The sequence below is a fragment of the Octopus sinensis genome, linkage group LG11 (genome assembly GCF_006345805.1).
Source record: "Octopus sinensis linkage group LG11, ASM634580v1, whole genome shotgun sequence".
Taxonomy (NCBI): domain Eukaryota; kingdom Metazoa; phylum Mollusca; class Cephalopoda; order Octopoda; family Octopodidae; genus Octopus; species Octopus sinensis.
Window position 1 is genome coordinate 20,009,553 of NC_043007.1, and position 23,733 is coordinate 20,033,285.

Sequence of the window (23,733 nt, forward strand, 5' to 3'; positions counted from 1 at the left end):
CCGGGCCAACCAATGCCTTCTGAGTGGATTTGGTAGATGGAAACTGAAAGAAGCCTGTCGTATATATATATATATATATATATATATATATATATATGTGTGTGTGTGTGTGTGTGTGTGTTTGTCCCCCTAGCATTTTTTGACAACCAATACTGGTGTGTTTATGTCCCCGTTACTTAGCGGTTCGGCAAAAGAGACCGATAGAATAAGTATTGGGCTTACAAAGAATAAGTCCCGGGGTTGATTTGCTCGACTAAAAGGCGGTGCTCCAGCATGGTCGCAGTCAAATAACTGAAACAAGTAAAAGAGTAAAGAGAGATAGATGATAGACAGACAGACGGATAGATAGATGTTCTCAACTATCAGAAAGAGTGTTAAGAGAAAACATATTAAACATTTCAAAACTGAAACTGCCTCTGGTTATTATGCAAATCCTTGTATTTTAACATGTTTATATTTAAGTTAAAAACTTTATCAGCCTTGGGTTGACTAAAACCTCGTGAGACGGAAAGTGAAGGAAGACTGTCATCATCATCATCATCATCATCATCGTTTAACGTCCGTTCTCCATACTAGCATGGGTTGGACGGTTCGACCGGGGATCTGGGAAGCCAGAAGGCTGCACCAGGCTCCGGTCTTATCTGGCAATGTTTCTACAGCTGGATGCCCTTCCTAACGCCAACCACTCCGTGAGTGTAGTGGGTGCTTTTTACGTGCCACGTGTGTGTATTTGTCCCCAACACCATTGCCTGACAGCCGAGGTTGGTGGACTTACGTGCCCATAACTTAGAGGTTCAGCAAAAGACATCGATAGAATAAGTATTAGGCTTACAAAGAATAAGTCCTGGGGTTGATTTGTTCAACTAAAGGTGGTGCTCCAGCATGGCCCCAGTCAACTGACTGAAACAAGTAAAAGAATAAAGGAATAAAGATATTTTGGATTAAAGTTTGGGATCAGTTTTGGTAACGCAATACCTACCTCAGATGTCCAGTTGGTACATTCCCCCAACTCTAATACTTTCAAGCTACGGAGTTCTCCTAAGTAATCAAAATCGTGATCACTGGCTTTCAAAGATGTAATAGACTGCAAAGGAAAAAAAAATATATATTTCTTTACTACCCACAAGGGGCTAAACACAGAGGGGACAAACAAGGACAGACAAACAGATGTAGTCGATTACATCGACCCCAGTGCGTAACTGGTACTTTATTTATCGACCCCGAAAGGATGAAAGGCAAAGTCGACCTCGGCGGAATTTGAACTCAGAACGTAACGGCAGACGAAATACGGCTACGCATTTCGCCCAGCGTGCTAACGTTTCTGCCAGCTCGCCTTATATATATATATATATATTTCAAAAATGTAAGTACTTGAGTTAATCTGTTCAACTAAAATAAGCCTCAATCTAAATCTATGAAATATAATAAAAAGTTAATATGAAAAAATATTTTTAAAAAAATACTTACAAGATGTCGAAGTTGCTTTAATTTAATCAATTCAAAGATCCCAGATGGGAAAGATGCAACTAAACCTCCTGTGCCACGTAGCTGTAGTTTCTTCAACATTTTTACATTACAAAATTTGGTAAAATCAATCTTGGTTGGTGTTGTCCTAGTAAATGGAATGATACCAAAAGAGATTGCTCAATAGAATCATGTATTAACTAAATGAATAAAAAATTTCAATATATTACTGTTGTTATGAATGTCATAATAAAATTCTGATATCAAATTCCTATTTTACAGAAAAATAAAAGGAAACACAGATGCGGAATGGTTGTGAAGACAGCTTAGAAGATTGAGTAAATACTCTAAGAAGACGGAATTATTATTGTAAAATATCTTTATATATAAAAGTGAAGTTGTGTGAGTGTCTGTCTCCTACGATTTAGATTCCTTACTCCCACATTTTGCGGTGCAGTTTAACCAAAAGCGGGTATCTTATAGTCGTGATTCATATCGAGCCCTTCTGGGTATTAGCGCGCGTCTACGATGAGTCTACGATTTAAAAAAAAATTTACCATCATTTTTCCCCATTTTTAATGCATTCTTTTTTTGCTATTATATAAGGGAAGTAACTCTCTAAAAATGCTTATATAGTTATTTCCCTTTCAAACCCAAGCAACGTCAGGCGATACTGCTAGTCTGATATACAAGCAGAAAAAAAAAATCCAGCTTTTCTTGAAGTCAATTTTACTGGGTTGAAAAAAACACCAATGACAAATTTAGTTAAAGATTTACTGCGAAATATGACTGATGTTAAGTATGGATGGACTTTTGAAATAGCTGACTCAGTATATTTTTTAAAAAACGGTTTAACCCTTTCGTTACTGTATTTATTTTGAGATGCTCTGTGTTTCTTTCAATTATTTTACATATAACAAAGAATTTAGTAAAATAACTTAGTTATAATTAAACAAGTATTAAGAACATAAATTGTGGAAGATTTTAATGCAAAACTTATGAAAACAAGACATTTGTACTACAGAGCCAGAGCCGGTTTTGGCCGGGTTGGTAACGAAAGGGTTAATATTTCACTGATAAAGTTTGTACAGATATTCTCCAAACCTATGATGTGCCCTTCTTTTTTTTCTTAAACCTTAATTGTTATAACAATGGTAGGAACTCCAACTGAAATAGAGTCTATTATAAACAAGTACTTGCGTAATATTGAGTTTTTTATCTAATCTTTTGATCCACACTACACAAGAATATTCCTATGATAATTTTGAATTTTGGTAATTCTACAGGTAATTAATGCTTTCATACTGGTTCAAAATATTGGCACAAGGCCAGCAATTTCAGGAGAAGGAGCAAGTCAATTACGTGGACCCCAATGGTTGACTGGTTCTTATTTTATCAACCCCAAAAGGATCAAAGTCAAAGTCAATTTCAACAGAATTCAAACTCAGAACATAAAGATTGATAAAATGCCATGGAGCATTTTATCTGCAATGCTAATGATTCTGCCAGCATGGGGCCTTAATAAATACTTTAATGATGTTATGTTTGCATTCATCTCAACAAAGTATGAATCACTTATCCTGATCCTACTTTTAATTGTCTTGCACATATGAACTGTTTTCATCAGTATATTTACATGTAAGTATCTAATTATACAACAGACTACAGGGCCTTGCTAAATGCTTTCAATATTTCCCTTACACTAAGGCGATGAGCTGGCAAAAACGTTGGCATGCCGGGCGAAATGCTAAGCGGTATTTCGTCTGTCTTTATGTTCTGAGTTCAAATTCTGCCGAGGTCAACTTTGTCTTTCATCCTTCTGAGGTTGATAAATTAAGTACCAGTTGTGTACAGGGGTTGATCTAATCAACTGGCCCACTCCCGCAAAATTTTGGGCCTTGTGCCTAGGGCAGAAAAGAATATTTCCTTTACACTTGCTACACCACAAATATAGCATAGATAGGATCATGTGCTAGAATCCAATTTATATTAATCTTTTTTTTTTCAAGTAGTTTAATGACCATATTTGGTTAACAAACATCAGAACTCTGCCCGGAGTCACTCATACATTTCAAGCAGTTAACGATAATAGTTAGTAAAAGCACATAGGCTAGTGATTAGAGATGCACTCAAGATCATAAGGTTGTGGTTCCAATTCCTGGACTGGGCAGCGCATGGTATCCACAAGCAAAACACTTCATTTAGCATTGCTCCAGTTCACACAGAAGTAAATGAATTCCAGCAATAACCAGGAAGTTAACCCTGCAACAGACCCAGTATCCTATTCCAGGGGAGTGTTGTAACCTTATACACCACAGAAACTGGGTTAAGCTTCGAAGGCGGCGAGCTGGCACAATCGTTAGCACGCCGGGCGAAATGCTTAGCAGTATTTCGTTTGTCTTTACGTCCTGAGTTCAAATTCCGCCGAGGTCGACTTTGGCTTTCATCCTTTCAGAGTCGATAAATTAAGTACCAGTTACGTACTGGGGTCGATGTAATCAACTTAATCCCTTTGTCTGTCCTTGTTTGTCCCCTAATGTTTAGCCCCTTGTGGGCAATAAAGAAGTAGGAAATAGGAAACTGGGTTAAGCTTCAGTCTTAAGAGTCCTAGGGATCATGAGAGAATTAAGTCCAAGTAACGAAGGCACTGAAGCAGCAGTCCTCATGGATAATGTCTTCCTATCCCATATAAGCTTATTAATTAAAAGAGTAACCAGTACTTGTCTAAGTTAATTTGATGATCTCGTTAATTAAGAATAACAAGTGTGGCATCCTATCACCTTCTTCAGTTAAAATGAACAGGAAAAACAAAAGCACAAATACTTTAAGATGTGGATTCAGCTAAAAATCATTAATGGAATAATACAAACTTCAATTTGTCATAATGAAATTATTAGTCATATGTAGTATTGTTTCGGGTAATCATGTGACAATACAAGTAAAGCAAAAAGACCGAAAATAGTGAATTAGTGAATTTACAAGAAATAGCACAAAATAACATGTACCATTGTTGTTCATTGCTGATATCACTTATTCTTTTAGCAGTCAACTCTTGCAAATTGGGGAGCTTCTCACAGACTGTATACAACATAAGGGCAGGTACTTGATCAAAGTAGATTCGTTTTAGTGTTGTCAGTTGATCTAGAACAGGAGTTAGTTGGTGCCAAATGCGATTCCAATCATCTCCTAACTTCATTCCTTGTAGATTCTACAACAGTATAACAGAAATTTATGATGCCACTTCACATTTCTAAAAGTAAGACAATGTTCTTAAAAGAAACACAAAACAATATTTAAAGTATCTTATTTTCATCATCATCATCATCATCATCATTTAACGTCCGCTTTCCATGCTAGCATGGGTTGGATGATTTGACTGAGGGCTGGCGAACCAGATGGCTGCACCAGGCTCCAATCTTGATCTGGAAGAGTTTCTACAGCTGGATGCCCTTCCTTACGCCAACAACTCTGAGAGTGTAGTGGGTGCTTTTACGTTCCACCGGCACGGGGGCCCAGTCAGGCGGTACTGGCAATAACCTCGTTCAAATGTTTTTACACGTGCCAGTAAGGCGACGCTGGTAACGATCATGCTTGAATGGTGTCTTTTACATGCCACCTGCACAGAAGCCAGTTAGCTGCTCTGGCAATGATCACGCTCGTATGGTGCTCTTTGCACCCTGCTAGCACGGGGCACAAGTGCCAGTAAGGCGACGCTGGTAACGATCACACTGGAATGGTGCCTTTTATGTGCCACTGGCATGGAAGCAGGTTAGCCGCTCTGTCAACGATCACACTCGTATGGTGCTCTTTGCACCCCACAAGCACGGATGCCAGTCATCGAATTTGATTTCGATTTCACTTGCCTCAACAGGTCTTCCCTTTCGTTACAATACTTCTGTTGAAATTCACAGCATTGGTTTAAATTAATTTTGAAAAATGAAGAATCATTCAAATATATGTCATAATTAAGCTGATGTTTCAAACATAAATCATGAGGAAATTTTGATAGACTTTTTTAATTTAGATTACTTTAAAACAGGGAATTTGTATGACAGAACTAGGGGCAGTCTCCGGTGGGTTAGTATCAAAAAGGTTAGATATAAACTAGGAGTAAGTTTTGACACTTACTAATTCTTCAACAGTATGTTTGTTAAAATATTTTGTGGCCAAAGTCCAATTAGAAATTCTTGTATTATTCAAGTGAATGGCTTTCCACTGAAATAAAAAGAATAAGAATCAGCAATGCGAGGATACATGTGAATGAGAGCATGCATATATATGCATATGACAAAAATAGCAAATCATGGTAGCCGCAAATTTCAAGAGAAGGCCATTAGGATAAACATCAAAGTGCAGGAAAATATTAGACATTAAGAAATTAAGTAATGATTGTTATTTCTAGTTTAGGAAAACAAAACATTGTTCCTTGCAATATTACCATCATCATTTTAACGTCCACTTTTACATGTTTGCCAAAGAGGCATATTTTCTATGGATGGATACCCTTGCTGACACCAACCTTCATGTTTCCATGCAAGGTGATATTTCCCCAGGACATCTTATATATAAAAGAGAGGTTGTGTGTCTGTCTCCTACGTTTTAGATTCCTAACTACTCCCACATTTTGCGGTGCAGTGTAACCAAAAGCGGGTATCTTATAGTCATGATTCATATCGAGCCCTTCTGGGTATTAGCGCGTGTCTACGATGAGTCTACAATTTAAAAAAAAATTTACCATCATTTTTTTTCCACTTTAATGCATTTTTTCGCTATTATATAAGGGAAGTAACTCTCTAAAAATGCTTATATAGTTATTTCCCTTACAAACCCAAGCAACGCTGGGCGATATTGCTAGTTGGAAATAAATGACTCCGCTTGCATGACAGTGATACTCATTTACAGCTATCATGTAGTGTCAAGACCAGAAGGCACAAACACGCTCACTCTCTCTCTCTTGCTCTCTCTCGCACACACACACACACTGGGCTGCTTTCAGCTTCCATCTTCCAATCACGAGGCTTTGGTTGGCCCAAAGCTACAGAAGACATTTGCATAAAGAGCCATACAGTGGGAATGAACCAGAACCCTTCTGGTTGAGAAGCAAACTTCGAAACTACACAGCCACAACTGTGCCTATCTACATCATCACCATCATCATCATTTAACATCCATTTCCCATGCTGGCATGGGTTGAACGGTCTGACAGGAGCTGGTAAGGGCTGAGAGCTGCACCAGGCTCCATTGTTTAGTTTGGCATAGTTTATATTCTTTTATCTGCTTCAGTCAATTTGACTGCAGCCATGCTGGAGTAACGCCTTTAGTTGAACATATTGACCCCAGGACTTATTCTTAATAAGCCTGGTACTTATTCTCTTGGTCTCCTTTTGTTACAGGGACATAAACACACCAACATTAGTTGTCAAGCAATGGTGGGGGAACAAATAGACACACAAACAGACACACATATATATATATATATATATATATGATGGACTTCCTTCAGTTTCCGTTTACCAAATCCACTCACAGGCTTCCGTCAGCCTGAGGCTATAGTAGAAGACACTAGCCAAAGGTACCATGCAGTGGTTGGTAAGCAAGCTACTTACCACACAGCCACTCCTGTGCCTATAAATATTATATATATATATAAATATGCATGTATGTGTGTGTGTGTGTATGTGTGAAGGTGCTAGCTTAAATTAGAATATGGTGCATTACATTATAAATATCAACTCCATATACTAAATTAGTACTTTAATAAACAATTTATTTCAAAATATACAGTTATGTACGAATGAATAACTTATTATACTTACCAGAGAAGGCTGAGTCGCAAGTTGGTGCCATGATTTACAAACCAATGAGCATCTGTTGGAAAGAGTAAGAAAATAAAGGCTATTTAAATCAAGGAAACTAGATCCAATAACATTTGCAAGTTGGTGCCATGATTTACAAACCAATGAGCATCTGTTGGAAAGAGTAAGAAAATAAAGACTATTTAAATCAAGGAAACTAGATCCAATAACATTTGCAAGTTGGTGCCATGATTTACAAACCAATGAGCATCTGTTGGAAAGAGGAAAAAAATAAAGACTATTTAAATCAAGGAAACTAGATCCAATAACATTTGCAAGTTGGTGCCATGATTTACAAACCAATGAGCATCTGTTGGAAAGAGTAAGAAAATAAAGACTATTTAAATCAAGGAAACTAGATCCAATAACATTTGCAAGTTGGTGCCATGATTTACAAACCAATGAGCATCTGTTGGAAAGAGGAAAAAAATAAAGACTATTTAAATCAAGGAAACTAGATCCAATAACATTTGCAAGTTGGTGCCATGATTTACAAACCAATGAGCATCTGTTGGAAAGAGTAAGAAAATAAAGACTATTTAAATCAAGGAAACTAGATCCAATAACATTTGCAAGTTGGTGCCATGATTTACAAACCAATGAGCATCTGTTGGAAAGAGGAAGAAAATAAAGACTATTTAAATCAAGGAAACTAGATCCAATAACATTTGCAAGTTGGTGCCATGATTTACAAACCAATGAGCATCTGTTGGAAAGAGGCAAAAAAATAAAGACTATTTAAATCAAGGAAACTAGATCCAATAATACAGTTCTGTATTTAAGAGATGAGGAATTATGTACATTATTTACATTCGATGGATATTTGTCCTCATCTTGTTTGTTGTTAACGCAACGTTAACCACTACTCCATATGCCTGTAGGCATATGGCATAGTGGTTAAGAGCACGGGCTACTAACTCCAAGATTCCAAGTTCGATTCCAAGCAGTGACCTGAACAATAATAATAATAACATTGAAAAATACCTTAGGAATGAGAACCCAGGTATGAAATTTTCCCAAGACACCTGATGAAGGCTGGAGAGTACATCAGCTGAAGCGTGTTAGCAACAAACAAGATGAGGACAAATATCCCTCAAATGTAAATAATGTTGATCCAATAACATTTGCATAACCTTAGAAAAAACATCAAAATCTCTCTCTCTCTCTCTCTCTATATATATATATATATATATATATATATATATATATATATATATATTCTTTTACTTGTTTCAGTCAGTTGACTGCGGCCATGCTGGAGCACTGCATTTACTCAAGCAAATCGACCCTAGGGCATATTCTTTGGTAAGTCTAGTACTTATTCTATCAGTCTCTTTTGTCGAACCGCTAAGTTACGGACATGTAAACACACCAGCAACGGGTGTCAAGCAATGTTGGAGGTATAAACAGAGACACACAAACATATACACACACATATATATTTATATATCTGTAATATAATATGTGACAATTATTCAGTTGCCATAACAAGACTCCAAGTTTCGGATATCGGGGCGGAAACCTGCTCCGTCACCTCTTCAGTTATCGAGGCAATCAAAATATGCTATTTTATATGCTACATTTTGACTGCCTCGATAACTGAGGAGATGCTTGAGCAGGTTTCCGTCCTGACATCCGAAACTCGGAATCTTATTAAGGCAACCAAAATATTGTCACATATTATATTACAGGCGTAGGAGTGGCTGTGTGGTAAGTAGCTTGCTAACCAACCACATGGTGCCGGGTTCAGTCCCACTGCGTGGCATCTTGGGCAAGTGTCTTCTGCTATAGCCCCGGGCCGACCAATGCTTTGTGAGTGGATTTGGTAGACGGAAACTGGAAGAAGCCCATCATATAGGCGCAGGAGTGGCTGTGTGGTAAGTAGCTTGCTAACCAACCACATGGTTCCGGGTTCAGTCCCACTGCGTGGCATCTTGGGCAAGTGTCTTCTGCTATAGCCCCAGGCCGACCAATGCTTTGTGAGTGGATTTGGTAGACGGAAACTGAAAGAAGCCTGTCGTATATATGTATATATATATATATTATATATATATATATATATATATTATATAATTAGGGCTTAGTAAAATAAATTACTTTGCCACATACTGAATTTGCTAGAAATAGCAGCCAAAAAAGTTTTTTTGCCATTTCCACTACTTAAAGAAAATTTTTCTCAAGGGTATGTTCTTTCTTTTTAGTGCTTCCAAATCCAAAATAAGAAATGTTTAGCTGACGAAAGAAATGCTGAGTTTATTTGGCTAATCTAGAAACGTTAACGTTCTCAAATAATCTTTGTACTTGTGATATTTTTCTGTTTTTACCTCCATACCTTCGTGAGTTATTTTGAGTAAACATTATCTGAGAGAAATTTTCTTTAAGTAGTGGAAATGGCAAAAAAACTTTTTTGGCTGCTATTTCTAGCAAATTCAGTATGTGGCAAAGTAATTTATTTTACTAAGCCCTAATTATATAATGTAATATTTTGAATTCGCCTTAAATGGTCCTTTTACATACTGAATACTTGGTGAAATTGATTAATAACTAATTAATTTTACCCTCAATTGTTGATATATATATATATATATATATATATATATATATATATATATATATATATGTTTGTGTGTCTGTGTTTGTCCCCCTAGCATTGCTTGACAACTGATGCTGTTGTGTTCACGTCCCCATCACTTAGCGGTTCGGCAAAAAGAGACCGATAGAATAAGTACTGGGCTTACAAAAAGAATAAGTCCCGGGGTTGAGTTGCTCGACTAAAGGCGGTGCTCCAGCATAGCCGCAGTCAAATGACTGAAAAGAGTAAAAGAGTACAGCTAAATTCCTCTATTTACATAATATCAAGGTCTCTTTGATTCCTTTGTTGTCTTACTATTACTATTAATCTCTATATATACGACAGGCTTCTTTCAGTTTCCATGTACTAAATCCACTGACAAAGCTTTGGTTGACCTGAGTCTAGAGTAGAAGACATTTGCTCAGGGTACCATGCAGTGGGACTGAACCCAGAACCATGTGGTTGGTAAGCAAGCTACTTACCACACAGCTACTCCTGCACATATATATATAAAACACCATTTGAGTGTGGTCGTCACCAGTACCGCCTGACTGGCCCTTGTGCCGGTGGCACATAAAAGCACCCACTACACTCTCGGAGTGGTTGGCATTAGGAAGGGCATCCAGCTGTAGAAACTCTTCCAGATCAGATTGGAGGCTGAAGCAGCCACTTGGCTCGCCAGTCCTCAGTCAAACTGTCCAACCCATGCCAGCTTGGAAAGCGGATGTTAAACGATGATGATATATTGATAGATAGATAGATAGATAGATAGAGAGGTAGCTTCTATTTATAGCACATTGCTATCATCAAAATGCTAAATCATCATCGTTTAATATTCACTTTTCCGTGCTGGATGGATTGGATGGAATTTTGTTGAGGCAAATTTTCTGCAGCTGGATGCCCTTCCTGTTGCTAACCCTCTCCCGTTCCCATGTAAAGTAATATTATCCAATGATCAGACAGAGGATTTGGGATAAGGCGGCAAGCTGGCTGAAATGTTAGCACGCTGGGCGAAATGCTTAGCGGTATTTCGTTTGCCGCTATGTTCTGAGTTCAAATTCCACCAGGGCCGACTTTGCCTTTCATCCTTTCGGGGTCGATAAATTCAGTACCAGTTATGCACTGGGGTCGATATAATTGACTCAATCCGTTTGTACTCTCTGTGTTTAGTCCCTTGCGGGCAGTAAAGAAATAGGTATTTCGTCTGTCTTTACGTTCTGAGTTCAAATTCCGCCGGGGTCAATTAAATAAGTACCAGTTATGCACTGGGGTCAATATAATCGACTTAGTCCGTTTGTCTGTCCGTGTTTGTCCCCTCTGTGTGTAGCCCCTTGTGGGCAGTAAAGAAATAAGATTTGGGAATGAAGGACACCACTTACATGACAGGGACATTCGTTTACAACTATTTTCTGATGTGAAGGCAAGGAGTCTCACACACACACACACACACACACACACACACGACAGGCTTCTTTCAGTTACAGGAATATAAAGATTTATGACAAATCTTTTAAAACCACTCTAAAAGTAAAGAAAAGATTGCATTCTTTTTTTATTTTTAATTTTATTTAATTTTATTTTACATGTATTTTAAAAAGAAAAAATCTCTGGATTTTTATGGTTTGAACACCCGGCATTTAGGATCTGGCAATTCATTATACACCAGTCAAGTTGGACAATGCAATAGATATGATTTATACCATTCAGAATATGGTAATAAAATGGAATGGATAGCATTAGTTCTTGCGTATCATGGGCATCTACAAATTTTTGTTTCTTTGGAGATTTTAGCTATGCATATAATATGTAGTTGTGTGTGTGTGTTTGTGTATATGTATATGTGTGTGTATATATATATTGCTCAGCCTCGCCTGGCCCCCGTGCCGGTGGCACATAAAAAGCACCATCCAATTGTGGCCGTTTGCCAGACTCGTCTGGCACCTGTGCCGGTGGCACGTAAAAAGCACCCACTACACTCACGGAGTGGTTGGCGTTAGGAAGGGCATCCAGCCGTAGAAACATTGCCAGATCAGACTGGGCCTGCTGCAGCCTTCTGGCTTCCCAGACCCCAATTGAACCGTCCAACCCATGCTAGCATGGAAAGCGGACGCTAAACGATGATGATGATGATGATGATTATATATATATAGCAATAAGAAAATAGAGGGGATCAATAGGTGGTTCATCAACTTTTAGACATTATATTATGTTAACTTATTTATTTATTTACTAAACTGACAATTACAATAATATACATACATATACAAATTATTCTTTACATATAAGATATAAGATAAAAAATATATTAATATATAAGGATACCAGTAATTATTACAAAATAACATACGTGAATATAAATTGGGAAAATAGCTTACAGCTGTTTCAACCAAGAGGTAAAAATACCTCATTCTACCTTTATTACTCAAGTAGACTGAGGTATTTTTACCTCTTGGCCGAAACAGCTGTAAGATATTTTCCCAATTTATATTCATGTTTGTTATTTTATACTAATTACTGGTATCAATATATATTAATATATTTTATATTTTATTTGTAAAGCATTATATGTTATACATGTATGTATATTATTGTAATTGTCAGATTATATAATGTCTAAAAGTTGATGAACCACCTATTGATCCCCTCCATTTTCTTATTGCTATATAAATTAATGGTAAAATATCTCTTTACCTTCACCCATTGAGTACACTAGGTAATGTAATTGCAATGCAATAAAAATGCTTTGGTGTATTAATAATTGGGTATTCTACCAACAGTATATTGGATAGATATTATCCCTTAGTTGGTTGGATTCACAACCTCTAACTTTCTTGGAGTTATATATCTATCTATCTCTCTATATATATATATATTACAAATAAGAAAATGGAGAAACACATTAGTTGGTTTATCAGCTTTAGGATATTAGAATGTTGACTTATTTATTTATCAAAACGACAACCATAACATACATATATACAGTATAAAATTCAATACATATAAGATAAGAATACTAGTAGTTATTAAAAAAAAACATTAATATAAATTGTTAAAATCATTAAAATCACTTACAGCTGTTTCAGCCTATGGAAAAAAGTAATTTGTTGTGCCTATACATGTCAATTGTATTGAGGTTGTAGCCAGTTGTGCTTGTTTTTGTCACATATATAAAAACAATTTCCCATTAAACTGAAGAATTACTCAATACGTTTTAGTAGAGAACATGTTTATTAAACTTCTACAAGAAGTGGGTGAATAGTGACTTCAAAGTTTTGGCTTGTTAGTCTTCTTCGTCCCTCTTCTCTCACACATGCACACACACACACACACACACACACAACTGTTTCAAGAAAATGTCTCGAGTTTAAAACATTTCAGAGTAAATTTATTCAGAAACTCACCTGGCAAGATCTCCTGCACTTAAATAGTGAAATATCTGCAGCATACTAGAGTAGCCAGAATATAATTTTTTGAAAGGACACAGGTAGTTGTTAAATTTGCTTCGGCACTTTTGAACTTTGCTGATTGTTTTTACAGATTCCAAGGTTTTACTTTTATCTACAGCTGGATTGCTTTCACTTGCTTTGTTCTTCTCCAAGAGAGACACAGAGTAATCTTTGGTACTATCACCAGACACAGTACCCGATGAAAAGGTTATATTCATTGTGGTTGTGGAGCCACTGGGTACCGAAAATGTCTTGGGTGGCAGAAAAACCTTTAATCCTTCAGGTGTGTTTATGCAACGGGATGGGGGGATAAAGAGCTGCATGTTATTGATGCGTAATGCAAGAGGAAGAGAGGAATCTAAACGCTTTGCTACTGCTAATGGTAATGTAAGAAGCTGGCCCGAGCGTGGGTAATTGTCTTTGCCAGCATCACCATCCCTAACATTACTAGAACTACTTGGAGATGAAGCTGGAACTTCCAGTTTAATATTGGCTGATGATAGATTAGGTTGTGAGTGAGTGGAAGTGAGAGATTTAGATGAAGCATTTACAGGACAATCAGATGGTGGTGATGATGATGATGAGGTAGTATCATTCAAGTCTTTTGGGGTTTGGATGAGTGTATTGAAAGAAGCACTTGTAGAGGGAGTGTTTGTGACTGTGAAAGTGTTGGGTGCTGTAGTTTCTGAAATACTGCTGGTGTCTTTCAGCATTGAAGAAGGAACTGAATGAGGTAAAGGTGGCGAAGAGTGAGACAGAGTCTTTGATGCGTTTAATGAGTTATTAGATTTGTTTGATTTCAAACGAGGACTTACGGACGCTTGCAATGTATTGAGTGAAGCTTGGATTTGAGATTTGCAATCTGGGATGTCTGAAGAGGACTGCAAGTCTTTTATATGATAGGATTGTGAGGGATCAGGTGATAAGGAATCGGTGGATTTTACAATGTTCATGACAACGTATCTAGGGGATCCATTCGAAGCACTTTTTAACAGCTGAGAATCAGATTTGGATGCTTGAGATAAAAAGTTTGTATCTTTAGAAAGCTGAATCACAGATGGCATGGTAGATTTTCTTCCCTTTTCATTATTCCATGAAGAATGATGCGTCTTGACTGTTCTATTACCAGACAAACTATTAGATGCAGTGGTTTCAACTGGGGGAATCCAATCACCAAGATCCATTTCACAGTTCTGAAATTAGTCAAATTAGAGGTAATAATTAATCTAATCATCTAACAAAGAGTATAATTCAAAGTCAATTTAGTTTTAAGAAAAATAAAAACAGGCGCAGGAGTGGCTGTGTGGTAAGTAGCTTGCTAACCAACCACATGGTTCCGGGTTCAGTCCCACTGCGTGGCACCTTGGGCAAGCGTCTTCTACTATAGCCCTGGGCCGACCAATGCCTTGTGAGTGGATTTGGTAGATGGAAACTGAAAGAAGCCTGTCATATATATGTTATATATATGTGTATATGTATGTGTGTGCATATGTTTGTGTGTCTGTGTTGTCCCCCTAGCATTGCTTGACAACCGATGTTGGTGTGTTTACGTCCCCATCACTTAGCGGTTCGGCAAAAGAGACCGATAGAATAAGTACTGGGCTTACAAAGGATAAGTCCCGGGGTCAATTTGCTCGACTAAAGGTGGTGCTCCAGCATGGCCACAGTCAAATGACTGAAACAAGTAAAAGAGAGAAATCTGTAAATGGGAAGAAGGGAAGATTTGTCTGTCTTGTGTATCGCATGACACAAACGACTTACTTGCCCGGTGTCAATGTATCATCTGATAAACATTGCTATTTTTTTTTTAAATCCCACAGTAATTTGGGACTTGTGTAAGGAAAACTTTATATTACCCAGAAAGTATAAAACATGCATGCACATATGTATATGGCAGCTGACTTGGCAGACACCCGTAAAATTATCAACCATCTTACTAACAATAACTCTGAGCACCTTTTCAAACTCCACCTGTCTAACACCTGTGGACATGTTTACAAAGTCAGAAAACAGCACAGCTCCCATGACTTTCGGAAACATTTTTTCACGCTAAGAGTTGCTGAAGCATGGAACAAACTGCTAGCATCAGTTGTTAGTTGTCAGAGCACTGCATCCTTCAAAACTTCCATGCTTCCTGTGATTCGCCAACACTACACCTGATCTTCTCCCCTCCATACACACGCAAGCATGTATCTGACTCATACACTGTTCACTTCCCAGACATTTGTACATTACTATATATGCTTTATACACACTTTTGACAAGTTGTGGTGCACCTGAGCACTGTATACAATAATTTCATTATTATTATTATTATCATTATTATACATACATAGATACATCCTTCAAAAGTCGGAGCACTGCATCCTTCAAAAGTAGGAGCACTGCATCCTTCAAAACTTCCATGCTTCCTGAGATTCGCCAACACTACACCTGATCTTCTCCCCTCCATACACACGCGAATATGTATCTGACTCATACACTGTTCACTTTCCAGACATTTGTACATTACTGCATATGCTTTATATGCACTTTTGACAAGTTGTGGTGCACCTGAGCACTGTATACAATAATTTCATTATATATTATATATATCTTGACTCATACACTGTTCACTTTCTTGACTTTTGTACGTAATTCTATGTTCTGTACATGAACCTTTGATGAGTTGTAGTGCACCTGAGCACTAGACACAATAATTTCATTATTATTATTATTATTATTATTATAAGGATTAACTAAATGTCTGAAAACCAGACATTTAGGACAAACTTATGTTTTCAACTGGCAAAAGGTTAATACTAAGATTGGTATAATGTTAAAAGTGCTTACTTTGCATTTGAAATTTTGAGGAACCTCATCTTCTTTCAGGTTTACACATGAATTATGAAATAGACACATGCATATATCACAATGCAGTTGAGGAGGAATGCCTGTAAGGCCTGGACAGTTGAGGGAACAGGGTTGGAAAGAATTTCTTTTGTTCATATTAACTCTGCAATAAATATAAATTGAAACATTTAACAAATTGTGATTTACAGTGGTGGTCACTACAGATTGAACATACAATGAAGCAAGCCTCTGAGATTGTTTTTGGTTTAGCCATTTAAGTAGATTTAGAAAAGCACTGAAATCTAAATTAATATTTGTAAAAAAAATGGAAAATGAAAGAAGCCCTCTTTGTGTGTGTGTGTGTGCCTTCACTTTCTGTGATAGTTGCAAAGGAGTGTTATCAACATGCACGTGATGTCCTTCATTTCCACTATCCCCTAAAAATATTTAGATACAGAGGGTTGGCAACAGGAATGGCATCCAGCCAAAAAAAAAACAGCCTTGATACATGCATGGAAAAGTGGAAGTTAAAATGATGATGATGATGATGAAATCTTTAACCCTTTTGATAGCAACCTGTCTGAAACTGCCTCTGGCTCTAGTATAAATGTCTTGTTTTCAAAATTTCTAAATTAAGATCTTCTACCAAATTACAATTTATGCTCTTAACACTAGTCACAATTTATGCTCTTAACACTAGCTTAATGATAACTAAGTTATTTTACTAAATTCTTTGTTATATTTAGAATTAATTGAAAGAAACACAGAGCATCTCAAACGGCTGAAACTGGCACTGGCTCTGTAGTACAGATGTCTTGTTTTCATAAGTTTTGAATTAAAATCTTCCACCAAACCTTAGTCACAATTTATGTACCTAACACAAGCTGAATGATAATTAAGTTATTTTACTAAATTCTTTGTTATATTTAGAATTAATTGAAAGAAACACAGAGCATCTCAACAGAAATATGGGAACAAAAGGGTTAAAAGCACTCATGCTGGTACCATGTAGAAAGCACTAGTGATGACGTCACAGTAACCCTTTTGATACCAACCCACCTAAAACCACCTCTAGCTCTGTAGTACAAATGTCTTGTTTTTATAAGTTCTAAATTAAGATCTTCCACCAAACCTTAGTCACAATATATGTTCCTAACACTAGCTGAATGATAACCAAGTTATTTTACTAAATTTTTTGTTATATTTAGAATTAATTGAAAGAAGCCCCGAGCATCTCAGCAGAAATCATCATCATCATCATTTAGCGTCCACTTTCCATGCTAGCATGGGTTGGACGGTTCAACTGGGGTCTGGGAAGCCAGAAGGCTGCACCAGGTCCAGTCTGATCTGGCAATGTTTCTACGGCTGGATCCCTTCCTAACGCCAACCACTCTGTGAGTGTAGTGGGTGCTTTTTACGTGCTACCGGCACAGGTGCCAGACAGGCCTGGCAAACGGCCACGGTCGGATGGTGCTTTTTACGTATGGTAACAAAAGGGTTAAACTGTAATAAAGTGTTGCTGCTACTATTTCGGTTACTTGCTCTGCTACTCTATGTATTGGCATCAATGCAATCCTACAGATGATTTTTAGGGGACTTCAAATGAAAGACAAAAGCAAATTATTGAAAACTGTCTATTTTTTACTTGTTTCAGTCACTGGGTTGTGGCCATACTGGGGCACCACCTTGAAAGCTTTCACTCCAAGAAATCAACACCACACTTATTTTTGAGCTTGGTACTAATTCTATTGGCCAATTTTGCTGAACTATTTAAATTACGGGAATGTAAACAAACCAACACTGGTTGTCAAGTGGTAGGGGGAGAGACAGACAGACACAGACTCAAACACATACATACAAACATACATACATATATATATATATATCACGTGATTAAATGACCGACCAGGCTATCAGATGTTGTTACACATCGCTGGTCACAATGCGCTTCGCATTCTTTTAGCCTTAAAATGACGCCACCCCACTGGCTAAGCGAGCAGGCCTATATATATATATATATATATATACATGATGGGCTTCTACACAGTTTCCAACTACTGAATTTACTCACAAGGCATTTGCTGGCATGGGGCTATAATAGAAGACACTTGCCCAAGGTGCTGTGCAGTGGGACTGAACCCAGAATCACGTGGTTACAAAGCAAGCATCTTAACCACACAGTCATGCCTGCACCTTTACATGAATTCTAAACTACAAATGGAGAAAGAATTTCAGAATTGTGAAGGAGTGGCTGTGTGGTAAGTAGGTTGCTAACCTACCACATGGTTCCGGGTTCAGTCCCACTGCGTGGTATCTTGGGCAAGTGTCTTCTGCTATAGCCCTGGGCCGACCAAAGCCTTGTGAGTGGATTTGGTAGACGGAAACTGAAAGAAACCTGTCGTATATATATATATATATATATATATATATATATATATATATATATATATATATATATATATATATATATATGTATGTGTGTGTTTGTGTCCTCCTAGCATTGCTTGACAACCAATGCTGGTGTGTTTACGTCCCCGTCACTTAGCGGTTCGGCAAAAAGAGACCGATAGAATAAGTACTGGGCTTACAAAGAATAAGTCCCGGGGTCGATTTGCTCGACTATAGGCGGTGCTCCAGCATGGCTGCCGTCAAACGACTGAAACAAGTAAAAGAGTAAATTCTTGGGAAAACTACAGGAAATAGATAAAAAAATACTTACAACATTGATTTAGAAATTAGAGTTGTACTCTTTCGAGCAACGGATTTTATTCGCTTCGGAGTTACCTCACTGGAATTACTATTCTCTGCTTGACGTTTTGCAGGACTTGATTTGGATTTCAATTTGGAGAATTTGTTGTTTGCTTTACCACCCGTCAGAGACAATTCCTTGTATGAAGGACTTTCTATAAGCTGCACATCTGAATCGTCTTCAATAGTCATGGAGTCATTACTTCCATAAGATTCTTTTCGAATTTTCTTACTAGATTTCTTATTGAATAAAAATTCACCGTCTGGGCTTCTGTGCCGGACTCCATGGCTGCCGGCTGTACGCACCATCTCAAACGGCGGTTCATAAATAGGTCGGCGTAGAAAGTTGAAGTTTTCAACTGTCAAGTTTGTGTTTTTTCCTTCTACTGCAAAATAAAAAGATAAATCAGCTAAATAGAAAAAAAAAACAATAAAGAAACACAAAAATAAACTATATGAAATATTTATTATAACAAACATAGGTGTAGGAGTGGCTGTGTGGTAAGCAGCTTGCTTACCAACCACATGGTTCCGGGTTCAGTCCCACTGCGTGGCACCTCGGGCAACTGTCTTCTACTATAGCCTCAGGCCGATCAAAGCCTTGTGAGTAGATTTGGTAGTTGGAAACTGAAAGAAGCCCGTAGTATATGTGTATGTGTGTGTGTACATGTTTGTGCGTCTGTATTTGTCCCTCCAACATCGCTTGACAACCAATGCTAGTGTGTTTAGATCCCCGTAACTTAGTGGTTCGGCAAAAGACCAATAGAATAAGTATTAGGCTTACAAAGAATAAGTCCTGGGGTCGATTTGCTCGACTAAAGGCAGTGCTCCAGCATGGCCATAGTAAAATGGCCGAAACAAGTTAAAGAGTAAAAGAGAGAGTAAACTTTACAATCTGTCCATTAATATATATCGATTTACTTCACTAATGACTAGAAACCCATAAGTCTATTCTTTGGTAGGAATTTATATCTTATGAAACTAATTAATAGATACAAGTTGAAAGCATTGAAGACAAGGAGACAGAATCTTAATTAGAAAGAGACAATGACTCGCATATTTATTTTGCAAGATTCTTGATGTGAAATCGTGTGTTGAAACAGATGTTGTTGTATTTAGGAATGGTCATTTTGCCAGTTTAGCCAATAAAAACACACGCACTATATATTTGGTATTAATTTGCTTCAGCGTTATTTATTTTTTACATTAATCTTAATCTTATTTCGGCCAGAGTTCTTTCGTCACACTTCTGTGACCCCATCAGTGATCCTTTGCTTTCTTCTTTCTTATTTGTGTGTCTCTCCTTACTAACGGTCAGCCCTTTTGTATTTTGTATTCCTATTGTATGTGTCTTTGTATGTATATTGTATGTATATTTAAAATGGATACACAGAAGAAAGCCACACAACTGCAGTATTTGTCTCGAGAAAGCTTCCCAAATAGACAAACAGTGCTAAAAAATACAGAGGAAGACCAGCAGCAGACAAAAATCATCCAGCAACGGAATTGCTAAATCCAATTTTCATCTGCTACTGATATTCTTCAGAGCATTTTAACACTATACATCTATACAAAATTCATTCTTAAGATGAATAAAAAAAAAAAACTTAAATGATACTTACAGTAATTAACAATTTGTACCATTGATCGCTAAAAAAATATAAAAAAATAATGTTTAAAATTATTTAAAATATATTAAATATACAACTATATGCACGTGCACACACACACAAAAATAACTCATTCACAGAAAACAAGCATGTCCAATTTAGTCGATTGTATTATCACTTCTTGCACTTTCTTCTCAGGGAGGAAATCTCGCTCACAACATCATAAGCGGAAAGTGTAACCTCTTGAAAGAGCCGTTCTTCACTCCTGCTCCAGAGCGTCGGCTGCGGGGTCATTCCGAAAAGCTCTACCTGCGGCGATTTCATCTCAATCGAAGGAGAGGGGCTTTCTCCGTCTGGGTTGCGGATCCGTGGAACAAGCTGCCAGACGAGATGGTGAAGATGCTGACGACCGCTTTGTTCAAAGCCTCCCTTGACCTCAAGTGGCCTGAACTCTTTACATGAACACCACCCTGTACTTAACTCCATGTCCTCCTACATGGCCTTGCTTTTTGCTTTTGAGCCAAAAAATTAACTAACTAATTAACTTGTAACAGTCTACAGTAGATTCTTTACTCATTCCTGATATCCATATTTCCCCAAACCCCTTTATTTCCAACAGATGGATTGTGATCAAAAACTGTTGTGAACCACCTTCACGCAATGGGCAATGTTCAGAAACTCAGTGCTTGGGTGCCACACACTTTGAGCGAAAAACAACAAAAATCAATGCTCCACAATCACCACCAGTTACCTCACTCAATATCACTCAACACACAAACAGCGTTCTCTTTACCACATTGTCCCTGGCAATGAAAAATGGTGCCTTTAAGTTGTAGTGATGTCATTTTCCAGTGTGCGCACACGCAACGTCATTCTTCAGTATGCGGGGCTGAAACTTTCTGGAAAGGCCTAAGGAAGTTCCCTCATGCACATGCGCTAGAGACTGGGGAAGAAAATTCTATCGCGTTCCTTGTTAGCGTCGTTGACTTGAGACACGGCTATTGAAGAAAAAGGACGTGTTAAACATGTGATCAGCCATTCTCCTGTCCCAGACGCTTGGGATTTGACCTGCTCTGTTGCTGCTGAATTTGTTGTAAGAATCTTACAAATGTTAAAATTCAGCCTTGCTATATCGAACCAAGTGGATACCAATATGCCAACGTACTTCTTTTGTAAATAAGAAAATAAAGAGTTATATATATTTTCTAAGGTTGTGTTCTTGTTCCTGACTGGTAGTTTCTGGAAACTAAAGAAAGGAAATTGGTTGCACCCAAACAGTGTAAAGAATTAACCAGTTCCATTACAAAGTCAATATGAAGCAGCGAAAAGAATGGCTCAGCCCTGACAAAGAAGCCACTCTGTGAGCAAAATAAGACTGTCATCCTTGAAAGACCATGATGCCCTGTATGGTGGGATTGGGAAGGCATAATTCATTACGAACTGCCTGAGCACAATCAAACACTCAATGTGGAGCTCTACGTTCAACAACTACACCGACCCAACGAAGCATTTCAGCAAAAAAGACCGAAGAGATGAAATGGCATTCATCTGCAACACAACGATGTCTCTCCTCACATTGCTGATCTGATCAAAGCCACGATTCAAGAACTTGAATGGGAAGTGCTGCCTCATTCTCCATACTCTCCAGACTTCAAACTGTTAGATTTTCATCTCTTTTGACCGCATTCGAATTCTTTGTGCAGTGTATTGTACAATAATGATGTGGAATTAAGGGCTTGGTTGGATGAATGCTTTGAGTCAAGACCAGGAGATTTCTATTGCCAAGGCATCGTAAAACTTATTGAACAATAGGAGGAAATCATAAACAATAATGGAGAGTATATTATTGATTAATCTGTTGCAGTTTTTTTTGTTTAAAATGAATTTGAAAAACATGCTCATGAATTATTCCTCAACCCAATGTGTGTGTGTGTGTGTGTGTGTATTTACGTATGTCCTTGTGTCTGTGTTTGTTCCCCAGCCATCGCTCGACAACCATTTATGTCCCTGTAACTTAGCGGTTCAGCAAAAGGAACCGATAGAATAAGTACCAGGCTTACAAAGAAAAAGTAAATAAATAAATATTATGATAGGAGCAAGAGTGGCTGTGGGGTAAGAAGCTTGCTTCCCAACCACATGGTTCTGGGTTCAGTCCCACTGAATGGCACTTTGGGCAAGTGTCTTCTACTATAGCTTCAGGCCAACCAAGGCCTTGTGAGTGAATTTGGTAGACGGAAATTGAAAGAAGCCCATCGATTTCTTCAACTAAAAGACCCTTTAAGGCAGTGCTCCAGCATGGCCCTAGTCAAATGACTGAAGTAAAAGATTAAAAGAACAAACACCAATTACTATTACTGACAAATTGGTGATAAAACATAGAAACGAGATGAAATAAAAAATTCATTACCAGTTTCTTGTTATCAGGAGTATAATAGTAAATATCCGCTGGTGCTGTCTTTGGTTTGCCTAACTTGGTGAATTCTTTATACACTGAACGAATAACAACTTCTCTTCTCCAGCCTAGGAGGAAAAAAAAATCAGAAAAATAAGGAAACTGTGAATTCACACACGACAGAAAAATCACTGTAAAGGAGCGTGGCTCAGTTGGTAGGGGGTTATACTCACAATCATAGGATTGTGGTTTCGATTCCTGGACCTGGCAGTGCATTGTGTTTTAGAGCAAATCACTTCATTTCATCTTGCTTCAGTTCATTCAGCTGTAAATGAGTAACCCTGCGAGGGTCTGGCATCCCATCCAGGGGGATGATGTGATCTTGATCATTTATACAACACAAGAACCTGGTCACCAGCCCTATAAGTCCTAGGGCTCAGGACAATAATGTCAGGAGAAGGAGGAGGAGGAGGCTGTCGTTGATGATGATGATGAAAAATCATTCAAACTGCTACAATTAGCAATATAATTCTTTCTTCAGTCACCTCCAACAGTTATACAAAGAAAAGGACAGATTGGGTGACATGGTCCTGGTTGGATTGTGCCTGAGCAAAAAGGCTTTTAATGATGGAACTAAACAAGTCATGTATAGAATGGTACAAAATACAAATCTACAGAATAAACAAGTCAAAATTTTACCTTGTTCAAACGGTGCATATATTTTCTCTGAGTCAGCTTCTTTACACTTCTTTGAAGCTAAAATACAAAAAAGTAAATAAATAGATATTATGATAGGAGCAGGAGTGGCTGTGTG

At 37.7% G+C, this 23,733-nt stretch overlaps 1 protein-coding gene across 2 annotated transcripts in view; it reads right to left on the reverse strand.

Moving 5' to 3' along the window:
• LOC115217034 (serine-rich adhesin for platelets) overlaps nucleotides 1-23,733 on the reverse strand; it is a 44,466-nt gene that overhangs the window by 5,929 nt on the left and 14,804 nt on the right. For both annotated transcript variants that reach the window (XM_029786588.2, XM_036507173.1), the window contains exons 3-13: nucleotides 23,619-23,675; nucleotides 22,935-23,047; nucleotides 20,540-20,567; nucleotides 18,889-19,303; nucleotides 16,170-16,332; nucleotides 13,293-14,530; nucleotides 7,281-7,332; nucleotides 5,593-5,679; nucleotides 4,470-4,672; nucleotides 1,468-1,612; nucleotides 980-1,084 (exon numbers count right to left, since the gene is read on the reverse strand). In XM_029786588.2, coding sequence (XP_029642448.1) covers nucleotides 980-1,084; nucleotides 1,468-1,612; nucleotides 4,470-4,672; nucleotides 5,593-5,679; nucleotides 7,281-7,332; nucleotides 13,293-14,530; nucleotides 16,170-16,332; nucleotides 18,889-19,303; nucleotides 20,540-20,567; nucleotides 22,935-23,047; nucleotides 23,619-23,675 — 2,606 coding nt within the window. The remainder of the gene's footprint in view (nucleotides 1-979; nucleotides 1,085-1,467; nucleotides 1,613-4,469; nucleotides 4,673-5,592; nucleotides 5,680-7,280; nucleotides 7,333-13,292; nucleotides 14,531-16,169; nucleotides 16,333-18,888; nucleotides 19,304-20,539; nucleotides 20,568-22,934; nucleotides 23,048-23,618; nucleotides 23,676-23,733) is intronic.